At 47.3% G+C, this 13,061-nt stretch overlaps 1 protein-coding gene across 1 annotated transcript in view; it reads right to left on the reverse strand.

The window, feature by feature from the left end:
* Parva (parvin alpha) overlaps positions 1–13,061 on the reverse strand; it is a 163,512-nt gene that overhangs the window by 12,634 nt on the left and 137,817 nt on the right. The window contains exons 7-11 of the mRNA XM_021166342.2: positions 12,084–12,199; positions 7,000–7,058; positions 4,552–4,571; positions 3,449–3,510; positions 2,897–2,965 (exon numbers count right to left, since the gene is read on the reverse strand). Of these exons, the coding sequence (XP_021022001.1) occupies positions 2,897–2,965; positions 3,449–3,510; positions 4,552–4,571; positions 7,000–7,058; positions 12,084–12,199 (326 nt within the window). The remainder of the gene's footprint in view (positions 1–2,896; positions 2,966–3,448; positions 3,511–4,551; positions 4,572–6,999; positions 7,059–12,083; positions 12,200–13,061) is intronic.

A 13,061-nucleotide genomic window follows, 5' to 3' on the forward strand; every position in this document is an offset into this window, starting at 1 on the left:
GTTTCTGGGCTAATATCCACTTATCAGTGAGTACATATTGTGCGAGTTCCTTTGTGATTGGGTTACCTCACTCAGGATGATGCCTTCCAGGTCCATCCATTTGCCTAGGAATTTCATAAATTCATTTTTTAAATAGCTGAGTAGTACTCCATTGTGTAAATGTACCACATTTTCTGCATCCATTCCTCTGTTGAGGGGCATCTGGGTTCTTTCCAGCTTCTGGCTATTATAAATAAGGCTGCTATGAACATAGTGGAGCATGTGTCCTTCTTACTGGTTGGGACATCTTCTGGATATATGCCCAGACTAATATCCAATATATATAAAGAACTCAAGAAGGTGGACTCCAGAAAATCAAATAACCCCATTAAAAAATGGGGCTCAGAGCTGAACAAAGAATTCTCACCTGAGGAATACTGAATGGCTGATAAGCACCTGAAAAAATGTTCAACATCCTTAATCATCAGGGAAATGCAAATCAAAACAACCCTGAGATTCCACTTCACTCCAGTCAGAATGGCTAAGATCAAAAATTCAGGTGACAGCAGATGCTGGCGAGGATGTGGAGAAAGAGGTACACTCCTCCATTGTTGGTGGGATTGCAAGCTTGTACAACCACTCTGGAAATCAGTCTGGCGGTTCCTCAGAAAATTGGACATAGTACTACCGGAGGATCCTGCAATACCTCTCCTGGGCTTGGTACTTTTTATTTTATTTTATTTTTTATTATTTTTTTATTAGGTATTTTCCTCAATTACATTTCCAATGCTATCCAAAAAGTCCCCAATACACCCCCCAGTCCCCCACCCACCCACCCCCACCCCTTGGCCCTGGCATTCCCCTGTACTGGGGCATATAAAGTTGGCAAGTCCAATGGGCCTCTCTTTCCAGTGATGGCCGACTAGGCCATCTTTTGATAAAAATGCAGCTAGAGTCAAGAGCTCTGGGGTACTGGTTAGTTCATAATAATGTTCCACCTATGGGGTTGCAGTTCCCTTTAGCTCCTTGGGTACTTTCTCTAGCTCCTCCATTGGGGGCCCTGTGATCCATCCAATAGCTGACTGTGAGCATCCACTTCTGTGTTTGCTAGGCCCCGGCATTGTCTCACAAGAGACAGCTATATCTGGGTCCTTTCAGCAAAATCTTGCTAGTGTATGCAATGGTGTCAGCGTTGGGAAGCTGATTATGGGATGGATCCCTGGATATGGCAGTCTTTAGATGGTCCATCCTTTCTTCACAGCTCCAAACTTTATCTCTGTAACTCCTTCCATGGGTGTTTTGTTCCCAATTCCAAGAAGGGGCACACTTTGGTCTTCGTTCTTCTTGAGTTTCATGTGTTTAGCAAATTGTATCTTATATCTTGGGTATCCTAAGTTTTTGGGCTAATATCCACTTATCAGTGAGTACATATTGTGTGAGTTCCTTTGTGAATATGTTACCTCACTCAGGATGATGCCCTCCAGATCCATCCATTTGCCTAGGAATTTCATAAATTCATTCCTTTTAATAGCTGAGTAGTACTCCATTGTGTAAATGTACCACATTTTCTGTATCCATTCCTCTGTTGAGGGGCATCTGGGATCTTTCCAGCTTCTGGCTATTATAAATAAGGCTGCTATGAACATAGTGGAGCATGTGTCCTTCTTACCGGTTGGAACAACTTCTGGATATATGCCCATGAGAGGTATTGCTGGATCCTCTGGTAGTATTATGTCCAATTTTCTGAGGAACCGCCAAACTAATTTCCAGAGTGGTTGTACCAGCTTGCAATCCCACCAACAATGAAGGAGTGTTCCTCTTTCTCCACATCCTCGCCAGCATCTGCTGTCACCTGAATTTTTGATCTTAGCCATTCTGACTGGTGTGAGGTGGAATCTCAGGGTTGTTTTGATTTGCATTTCCCTGATGATTAAGGATGTTGAACATTTTTTCAGGTTCTTCTCTGCCATTCGGTATTCCTCAGGTGAGAATTCTTTGTTCAGTTCTGAGCCCCATTTTTTAACGGGGTTTTGGTACTTTTTAAAAATCACCAATGCCAGCCTGAAGGGAGGAAGGGCTTACGATGATCTAGTGCCAGCTGTTGATGGCTGCTGGAGGGAGAACAGTTAGATTTCTTCAGAGGTGTAGGTTGCCTCTGGTCCAGTGGATGGTCCTACACTCAGTGCATATGGACAGCTCTATCTGGACTCGGTAGGTTATTTATTAAAAAAAAAAGAAGAGGAGGATGTAAAGTTGGGAGAAGTGTGGGGTGTCTGGGAAGAGCTGGGATGAGGGAGAAGGGTGGAGATGATCTAAATATATTATATACATAAATGAAATTATCAAAGAACAAGGCAACAACAGAACCCCACTGATGTCCTCCCAAGAACAGATGAGTGTTAAAGAGGGGCTGTGAGGATGGGGTAGACAATTAAACACAGGGCCGGTGACAGGAAGGTGATGACTGTCCCCTAACCATGACACAAACCCATTGCTCCAAACCAGCCAATATCACTTCCTGATCCCCCTCTAAATAGACGAATGTAAGGCTAAAATTGTCTGAATTTCATCAGTGGACCGTGGTGATCTAAGACTGTATTGTTTCAGAGGGAGATATTCAGACATGGAGAGAGAGAGAGAGACAGAGAGACAGAGAGACAGAGAGACACACACAGAGAGACACACACAGAGAGACACACACAGAGAGACACAGAGAGACAGAGAGAGAGAGAGACACACACACAGAGAGTGCTTGACCACATGTCGTGTGTCACATACAGAGTAGACAATTCTTTCCTGAAATGTTTCTAAAATCAACTGAGGGAAAAATTCTCATCTGGTTCCTCTCTGAAAAGAATACATCTCACATCTCATCCCTTTGCCCGGAAAGCTTTGGGTCTCTGGAGCTGTCACCCACCTGTGTCTCCAGTTCTGTGACCTCCAAGTTCAGTTTATTCAGATGCTTGTTCACGAACGTGATGAGGGTCTGAAAGAGAAATGCAAAGGTACCAAGCTAGAGATATCCACGTGTGACAGTGCCCTGGGGTCACAGGGAGAGGCCCTGGCTCTTCGTTAGGCAGCCCATGTGACATACAGGGTTTTTGGCTGAAAGGGACAGGGGAGCCCTGAGAGACAGGATCACAGGTAGAATATCTGATTTGGGGTCAGTGGGGACAGAAGCAGAATTGAGAAGGGAGCAAGAGACAGAATGACCCTCTGGGTCCCTCTTGTTGATCCCTGCTTTGGTACCGCCTCCTGTGCCCAGGGGGAGGAAGGCTTCTGTGTGAGTAGCAGAGTCAGTGTAAGCAGGAAGACAGGGTAGGGACCCTGCTGAGAGAAGATGGCTCCTGGATGACTAGCCAGTGTCAGAGAGAGGGAAAAGATCTTCAGGACACCCCACATGCAAGCTGGGACTTCCTCACATACTGTGGGGCCCTATCCCTTCTGCCCCTACACATCATAGACCCACCTTCTTCACCACATTGAGTTTGTCTGGTGCATGGTCAAACAGCGTGTCAAAGGCATCACGTTCTGAAATGGAAACACACACCATGCAGTGAAGCACGTAGCTGGCTACCATGGGGAATCTCTGGCTAGTTCTTACTAGGGCCCTTGTCTGTGTGTCTATCAGGCGACATGTTTCTAAGCAGACTGACCTGGGCTTGGTCTTTTCTCCTCACTTCCATCCCTCCATATCCCAATGCAGGCATAATTCTAAAGTGTTTCTGCCATCTCTAGTCATCCAAGTACCAAACTGTTTGGGCTAATTTTCAAAACAATTACGCTGGTAGGGGCAGAGGTAAGGAGACAGTCCAGTGCCTTCTAGGACAGAATAAGAGGCTCTCTCTGGGCGGGGGGGGGGGGGGGTTCCTAAGTCTGTCAACCTCTCCGTGCCTCAGTTTCCCTTTCTACAAAACATCATCTGAAAGATAAGCTTTCCTCAGGTGCATAGTAGGTATGAAAACACGTGTTCTATAGATTACAACATTGTCCTCCCAATGCAGTTTTTAGTAGAGTAGAATTATTTCATGAGGTAAGCAGAATGAGGCTGACAGAACAGAGCCAAGCCATGCTCTGGGCAGGGAGATTCCTAGAACCAGGGGTGACCTAGTGGAAGGGCACGAGGGCAGTTTGAGAAGCAAGCAGGCTTGGGGAAGGACTGTAACCCAAAGCCAGACTATTCCATTTGGGCACTGATGGGCAAAGGTAAGACTGCTAGGAAGGTGTGTGTATGTGTGTCTGTCTGTCTGTCTTTCTGTCTGTCTGTCTGTCTACACATGAGCATGTGTAAGTTCTGGGAGATGGGTTCCATAATAGGAACTAAGAGGGAGCAAGCAAGGGGCTGTCTCCCAAGTGTGTTCAAATATCTCTTCCTAAACTTCCATGCCAGGCACAGGCTAAGTCTGCCCTACTGGGGCCAGATCTGTGCTGATGAGTGAGTGTTCTTCATGTCACTAAGCTGTCCCTCCCCACCTAGCCAGTGTGTCCCAAGCTGGGACAGAGACACATTAGACAACAGAAACAAGTAGCTTCACCGAGGCCACAGAAGCCAGACAAGCTCACGACACTCACCATGCCTTCCGGAAAGGGCCCTGGAAGAAAAGAAGAAAGAATTCACTTATGTGGTAGGCTTGAGTTTGGGGTTAGCCTGGGCTACTTGAGACAACACATTGCTGACTTTGGGATGGCATCCTTTCCTGTGAGGGCTGCACCTTCCCTAGTTGTGCTAACCTGGCCTTGGTCAAGTTCCAAAAGCTACCTTCTCTGGCATTTGGTCCCATGCTGTCTCTAATTACTCCCCAGAGACTCTTATGCCACGTTCAGGAAGATTACTGGTGTTAGTGCAAGATCTGCTACAGCAATGCTTAAATGCTCATTCTTCCCTGTCGCCCCGACAGACACAGGAGCAGAGGCTTAAGACACCTTGCCAGGAGCTCTGAGCAGCCTGTGAGAAGTTTCACTGTCGAGGTTTTGTGGCTGACTGCCTGCAGGTCAACTTTGTCTTGCTCCTGGCCATCCTGTGATGCCCCCAAATGACAATTGTCACTGCTCCAGGACAGTGTCTCAGAGAGGACAGGAACCTGAACTTCACTCTTTGGCAAAGAAACAGTCATGTTCTTTGAGCATAAGCACCAGAGACAGGTCACAGGACACATCCGTTTTAGATGCTGTGGGACTTCAGGCAAGCTCTTGAACCCCTCTGGTCTCTGGATCTTTTAATTTCTAAGATGAAAACAATGTGTGCTCTGAGCATTCGGCATCTAGAAAGATTTTATTATAATTTCTAGTGCACTGCAAATGTCCTAAATATTAAAACAAATACTACAGTGTGTGTGTGTGTGTATGGGTACGTGCATGTAAGTGTGTGTGCGTGTGTCTGTGTGCATGTGAAAGTCAGAGACAACTTGCAGGAATTGGTTCTTTCCTTCTGCCATGTGGATCCTGAGGAAGTGAACTCAGGCTTGGGAGCAAGCACCTTTGCCTGCTGAGCCATCTTGCTGACCTCATTCTTTTCTTAGTACATTGCTAGTTCTTATAACTGTTAGGATATGCTTATTCACTTGCACATCTAACACCCACTAAATGACTATTTGTGTGTGGTTTTCCTATACAGAATGGTGATGCTGTAGAAGCCAGCTAGATGAACTAGCCTTCAGTTTCTTTCTTTGCCCTGGGGTGGAGGACACACCCGCTGCACCTGAATACAGAAAAAACCTGCACAAACTGTACTGGGTTGTCCTTATGAAAGCTTCACCCATGTTTTCGTGGCAGAGAAACGGGGACCATAAAACCCTAATGCACAGCTGAAAAGAATCTTCTAGAATCTTAACTGTCCCTACCCCCCAAGGCCGGCAGTTTCTTCCAGGATACTCCCCTGTTTGATCTGTTCTCTTTTCCAGAAGATGAGACAGTGGGCACAAAGCATCCCTCATGGGACAGGAGATCCAGGTAGGACAGTGAAGCTGGACCTGAGGTGGCTTTGCCTCTTAACCCTCAAAGTCATGCCAAAGGCATTTGATATCCTGCCAGCTGTGTGACTATTGGTGACTAGGGTGGGACCTGGGAGAGATGGGGTGGCTTCATGATGGAGTCTCCACAAGTCATATAACCGGTGTAGTGGGAAGGGCCATTCTCTACCTCTACCCACTGCTGGGCCTTTTTGAAATCACTATGGTCACCACAGCCACAGATCTGACTCATGTTGCTCTTGGTTAGAGAGTGCTTGAGTGGAGACCAGAGGGCAGCGTCCAGTGGTTTTTGAGACGTCCTTGGTTTTGAGACGGGGTCTCTTACTGTGTCAGGAGCTTCCTGATTTGGCTGGGCTGCTTGGCTCGGGAGCTCCAGGAGCCTCCCATCTCTGCCTCCCCAGTGGTGGGATAACGGGTGCACACAGCTGTGCCTGGCCTTTAACACGGATGCTGGGGAGCTGAACTCTGGACTTCAGGCATGCTTGGGTGGCAAGCACTTTGTCAATGGAACCATCTTCCCACCCTCATGGCAAACCTTTTTCTAGTTCCTCATTTGTAAAATTCTAAAAACAAATAGGATAACCAAACAAATCAAAACTCAAAAGACACCTGTAAAGTAGGAGGGCTTTCTGGGTCACGTCTAGTGACCACATAAATAGGATTTAAGAAGGAAAGGGGGGGGGAAGTCATCTTTTTGAAGATTAACAATTCAGATCGGCCTCAGGTCTACCACACGATGATGATTTCATGCTCGTTAGCTTTTGGCAGGGGGTGGGGGTGGCACTTTTTTTCCTGGAGTGCCACAAAATTAGAAATTTTCAATCATGGCTAGGCTAATTCTTCTCTGCCTGTTTCCCCACCCAAGGCTGCACCTTAAGCAGCGAGAGGCATGTTTTGAATGCACGGAAAAGGCTAAGCTATAATCATCGGCTGCAGCTTAATCCCTCCTGCAATCCCAATAAATGAAAACTAAATATCAGCAAATGGGTGAATTTCAGAGAAACATCTGTGTTCCATTACAGACTCGCTGGCAACAATGGTGTTGACATACTCTGTGTTACCAGTTATTTCCTCTTGGATTTGTCGAGACTGGAGGATCCCTTCTCGTTTCTAAAATGGAGAAGAGAGGAGAAGAAAACAGGCTTTAGTAGTACAGAAACATTGGGTGGCATTCCCAACACAGGGAAGGTTATTGGTCCATAAGACGGTCCAGAGGTGAGCAGATTCAAGAAATGCAGTGATTTGGGGGCGCCTGGCTGCATGAACCATCATGGTGGAGTGCAATTGGTGTTTAGTCCAAACAAGTAGGCTGACTCCTGGATGGTGAAGCCTGCCTTTCTTTATTGAAGATTTGTTGGAAGTCAGCTGTTTGCCTTGGGGAGTGAAGCACAGCAAACCAAATGGAAATGAGGGCTGGGTGTGTCTGCCTCCAGTTGGGGCCCCACAAGGAGAGCGGTGTGGCTGGTCAGAGGTGTAAAAGGCAGTGTGGACAAACTGGATGCATAGAGGTCTTTTGTTCTGGTTTGCTTTTTACCCAATAACTATGGAGCTCTTTTAATTCTCTGAATAGTTTTATTTATTCTTTGTTAATTTCACACATGTATACAATGTATCATTATCCTATCTAGTCTTTTCCATCCCCCTTGGGCCCTCCTAAGACCTCCCACCCCAACCTTCATGTCTGTGCATATCCCACTGAGCCTGCGTGCACATGCGTGTGAGGCCATCCATGGGAACATGGGTAACCTACCAGAGGTCATGGGCCCCTCAAAGAAAAATGACTCCCCTTCTCTTAGCAGCCATCACCGGCCAGGAGCTCCTTTGTGAAAGCTGGAGCCGTATGAGGCCCTGTGTCAGTCAAGCTGAAATGCTACCTGGCTTGATCTTATGCAAGCAGACACAGCTGTCATGAGAGTCATGTGTGCAGTGGCCACATCTTGTCCATACAGCACGAATACTCATCCTCTGGCCCTTTCTGCCTGCTCTTGGATGACATTCCATGAGCCTTCGGGGATTAGTATAAACATCTCATACAGCTGAGCACCGATTCTCAGCACTCTGACCAGTTAGGAGTCTCTCTGCATTACTACTGCCCACAGCAGAAAGAAGTCTCTAGAAGCAAGGTTGAGAGTGGCACTAGTCTATGGAGCACATCACTCGAACAGTTGCATGGAGTCAAAGGGTGACATTCTCAGGTCCTTCTTGCTCCAGCAGGCTCCACTTGGTGCCGGCATGGGGACTGTGCTGCTGCTCTCTCTGAGAAAAGCAACCACCTTGAGCCCTGGCCAGCCAACCAATTAATTAACCCCCCTCTTCCTCCTCCTCCTTCTCTTCCTCCTCCTCCTCCTCTGTTCTTTTCAAAGACTCATGCAGTCTAGGCTGGCCTTCAACATTATGCGGACTTGCAGCTAGATGGTCAGAGATACTTTTCACTGAGAGGAAACTCGGGCGAAGGTTGGACCCTGGGGAGAGCTCCTTCTAGGGAGAGGTGGCTGCCATTAGTTCCTGGGTAACTCCCTCCAGGGGTGTGTTGCTTGAGAGTTGAAAATGGAGCCAATGAAGGAGCACAGGGTTCCCTAGGACCTCCTAATGGATACCAGGAGGAAGGCTCACTCCCAGGTCCCTCTGCAGCCAGCAGCAGACCCTTACAGGACAGCCTGGGTGTCAGTCACATAAAGGCTGAAAGAGCAAAAGCACTGTCTCAAAGCCAAACTGAATGTGAAGAAGGGGCCTCTGAGCCAGCGTATGGTGGCACACATTTAATCCCAGCCCGGTGGAGGATAGGGCAGGAAGACTGAGCATTTGGGTCCAGCCTGGACTATATAGTAAAACCGTGCCTCAGTCCAACCCCTCTCCATCAAATGAAGGAGGGACCTCACTTCAGGAACACCTGCTGAACCGTGCCTTCTGCAGCCTCCCTCCCAAACCTCCAGAAAAAACAGCCGCAGCCGCAGTCACTATGGGCCTGGGCAACCCAGAAACAACAGCCACAGCCACAGACACTATGGGCCTGGGCAACCCTTTTGCAGAAGGAAAGGCAGAGTGGATAAGAGTCTCTGGCTTAGAGGAGGAAGGGACAATCAAGGTGGAAAAGGAAGTGACAGGAAATGGATGTGGAAAGGGCTGGGTTGAGGAGAGGACAAATCAGGAAAATTCAGTTTTGAAGCACGTCCAATTTTTACACGGGGTTCCTCAAATCCTTGTCTTGGGAGGCCACAGTCAGACGAAATCTGACTTTCCAGTTCATACACCATAAAAGGCTTTTCTACAGATGAGAAGGAAGAGGGCGTTACAGAGGCCTCACTGGCAGCCCTCAGAGCTCCTATCTCTACGTCTGCCTGGGGAGATCAATCCTTGGCTTAGGGGCTCACTTTTTCTAGGTTTGCTTTTGTTTTAAAACAGGGCCTTACTATGTAGCCCAGGCTGGCCTGGAATTTATTAGATAGTCTAGACTAGCCTCAAACTCAAAGCAATCCTCCTGCCTTGGCCTCCTAGGTGATGCACTATTACACAAGGTATTTTCTGTCAGTTCTGGATCCTGCTCCTGAGCCTGTTCTCGTGAAAGGCTCGATAAAGCTAATCACCCTGTAACCCCTAACACAGACAGACACACACACACAAACACATACACAGACACACACACACACACACACACACACACACACACACACACACCCCACATGTACACGGCACTTTGTATAACCCTTTTCCTATGCCCTCACCCTAACAAAAGTCCCTGCAGCAGGAATTAAACCCCAAACTGTTCCTGATGGCTGATAATTGAGCTCAAAATAAGGTCTGAGATGTGAGCTTGCAGGGACCTCTGTTTCAAAATAGCAGTCTCCCATCAACTCTGCTGCTCAAATCTTTTTCTTTTTCCTTTTGTCTCTAGTAAAGCAACAGGTAAGTTTTGTGATTTTTATTGGAGAGCTGTTTAGCTCACCTGGTCAGAAAGACAACTAAAATATTCAATAAATGGACAGACCAAGCACTGGAAGGCATGGTAAGTAACAGAAGGAAAGTAGATGACATGAAAGGCTGGCTTATCCAGGAACATCTCTACTTCTAGTGGAGGAGCCATGCCTGAACTGAAGGACCGCATGTAGAGTTGTGAATAACTCAGGACTCCCAGTGCCTAGTACTCTGCATTTAACTGGAGAGCTTAGGTGATTTTTGTTAGTTTGTTTTAACCTTTGTTAGAAGGGTTTAGGTTCAGAGCAAATCTAAGAAGAGGGGCTAGGTATCTCCTTTGTTTTCCACCCCTCGTACCTGATCCTGTCTCGTATACTGTCGGCACCCTGCTGCAGACGGATACACTGTGCACAACTGAGCTGATTGCACCGAGCCACCAGTCACCCCAAGAGGCCACAGTTACTATTGGGGTCTGCTCCTGATGGGGCTGTGTATGCCAGAGCAGTTTAACTGACCTCAAAATCCCCCATGCTCCACCATCCATCATCCATCCCTCTCTTCCCCGTGGCAGCGTTTCAAAACACAAGATGAACTTGTGTGTTATTGGCTGGTAGGATAACAAAACAGAGATGGTGTAGGCTCCTTAAGAAGACACTTGTTCCAGAATGCCCTGGGCTGGCCACAAAATGCTGGGCACAAAGGCAGAGCTCAATAGCAAGGATTCTGAGTACCTGTCTTGTCAGCCACACTCAAGGGTCTGATCCACACAGCTCAGCACTGTCAAGGACAGTCCTCTGCCCTGTCTGTGTCATCTTGTCTCCTTGAAGGCAGCACCAACGCACCCTATTCCTATTATAGCTTTATGGTGCTTTGCAGAGTTGAGTGCCAGTCGGTGTGGAAGGAAGGCTTTCTCATTAGGGCAGGAGTGATCCCTTGCTTAGGAGAACAATTGTCAAATGCTCCCCCTCCAGTTACCATCTGACCTGAAAGCTCAGCTCAAAGCCCCTTTGTCCTGTAAACAGGCCTGACCTGATCTGGCACAGTTAACTAGCCCAAAAGCTTTCTCTTACTAACTGATGGCAGACCTGCCTCCTGTTGTCTATTCAGAGCCTTGGGTGCCCAGGGGGCTTGTATGCACCCAGAGCACACCCTTTCGATGCATATTTATATGGAAAACAACAACAACAACAAAAACCCACCTAGAACAAGCAAGCACAGCGATGACCTTTTGTTTAAATGGGCATGAAGTTGGAAAATAAAATTGCATTTTGAGTGTCTAACTGGGTCAGGGGCAGAGTAAGCTAGCCAGGGGGAGAGAGAGATCACACTCTCATTGTGGAAATTATGTGACCATATGTGAATGAAAATCCTATCCAGCAGTCTGGACTTGAGGTTCTAGCTGGGCTTTGCTTATGGACTGAGAAGCAGCAGAAAAGAGCACAAACATGCGCACACACACACACACACATCCTTGAACATTCAACACTCTCTCCCTATATATGAACTTACACACATACATACACACACACATACTTTTATCCCTTCCACATGGTTGAACACACGCATTCCCTTTCACACACACTCCCTTTCACATGCACATATTTCCTCACACATGCAATTAAACACACACACACACATATTCTCACCCACTGATATGCACTCAAACATACACAGGCTTGAACACACTTTTCACATGCACACACATATGTTGAACACTCACGTGCACACACATAACTGAACGTATACTTCACACACACACACACACACTCACGCACGCACGCACGCACATACACATGCACATCCCAGAATATGTATTCCTTCACACACAATGCTTATATGACACTTGACTAAAACCATGATTTTCCAAAGCTTGCTAGAATGTGCATGACACATACAAACACCTTTCTTCGTGCTTAACTCTTACATACCTCATGAACATACACACTATACACTTTCAGACTCTTCCAGCACACAGACTCTTCCAGCAGATCCACACTCACACAAAGCTACACTGCCCACAAGCACACACCCTTTCATTCTCTTCACGCTTACTGAGCATAAGGCAGCGAGTGGGTGCTGGATACCTCCCAGCACATAGCACAACCGAGTCCACCTAGCCTTCACCCCACTGGCCTTGGAAGCATCTACTCAACAAGCTTTGACTCTTGCTGACCTCAGTCTGTGACTTAAGGGTACACATGTATAGGGTAGCGTGCATCTTACCTGGACCACAACCACTTGGATGGAAACATGGTCTGGGAGTCGGATGGGTGCCCGGAAATACTGAGACAGAGCAACCAGCAGGTGGAGGATGGCAACCAGGTTCTTGGCATGAACAGCTGAAATGCAAGATCAGAAAATGAGAGTCTCCAGATTCTAGGCAGGATAGGTATCTATTGAAATGACAGCAGTACCCTCCTCAATGTCTCCTTGTTGCACCCTGGGTATCAGAGAATTTCTCAGTCACCACCTGTACCCCCTACCCTCAGCCCTCTCAGCTTATGGCCATGCTTTATAGGTTCCTTCTCGGATGCTATGTTTGGTAGATTTCCAACATAGCCTCTCTGTTCCACTTGAGGTTCCCCAGGCGCAATGACTGAGTCTGCGGCTCAGAGGGTTCTCTACCCAGGCCCCTGTTCTCATCTGTACCCACTCCTTTCCCCACACAACAGGGAACAGGACACTGGATTGGTACCACATCCCGTGTCGTAGGCTGTTCACAAACCGTTTTTTAATCAAGAGATACCAAGTCAGAAGCCCTAGGTCTCTTCCTCTGTCCAGAGTCAACTTCCCTAGAAGTTTGACTTTCCCCAAAAGTTTGGCTGCTCATGCCTTATAAGGTGGGTATAGTTTATGTTCTCAAGCAAACCCAAGTGTCCTCCACAGTTGCCACACCCTGTGCTCATACTAAACCATTTGTGCTGCTGAAGGCTAGGCCCTTCTAGTTGTAGATGGGTTACATACTGACTCATGAGGCTCACACAGTCAGGCAGACTAGAACTGGAACATGATTTTGTTACCTGTTTACTGGTTATGGCTTTGGGCAGGGGCTACTCTGACCACTGAGCTTTTACAATCTTGGATAACAGCTCGAAGGTGGGCATATACACTGTAAAGACTTCCAACATTCGCAAGGGCAGAGCCCCTGGGACACTGCAGGTGGCCAGGAATGACCGGTATTTTTTATTATAACGTATGAGA

Source organism: Mus caroli, unplaced genomic scaffold, assembly GCF_978045245.1.
Source record: "Mus caroli unplaced genomic scaffold, Mus_caroli_1 scaffold_8, whole genome shotgun sequence".
Taxonomy (NCBI): Eukaryota; Metazoa; Chordata; class Mammalia; order Rodentia; family Muridae; genus Mus; species Mus caroli.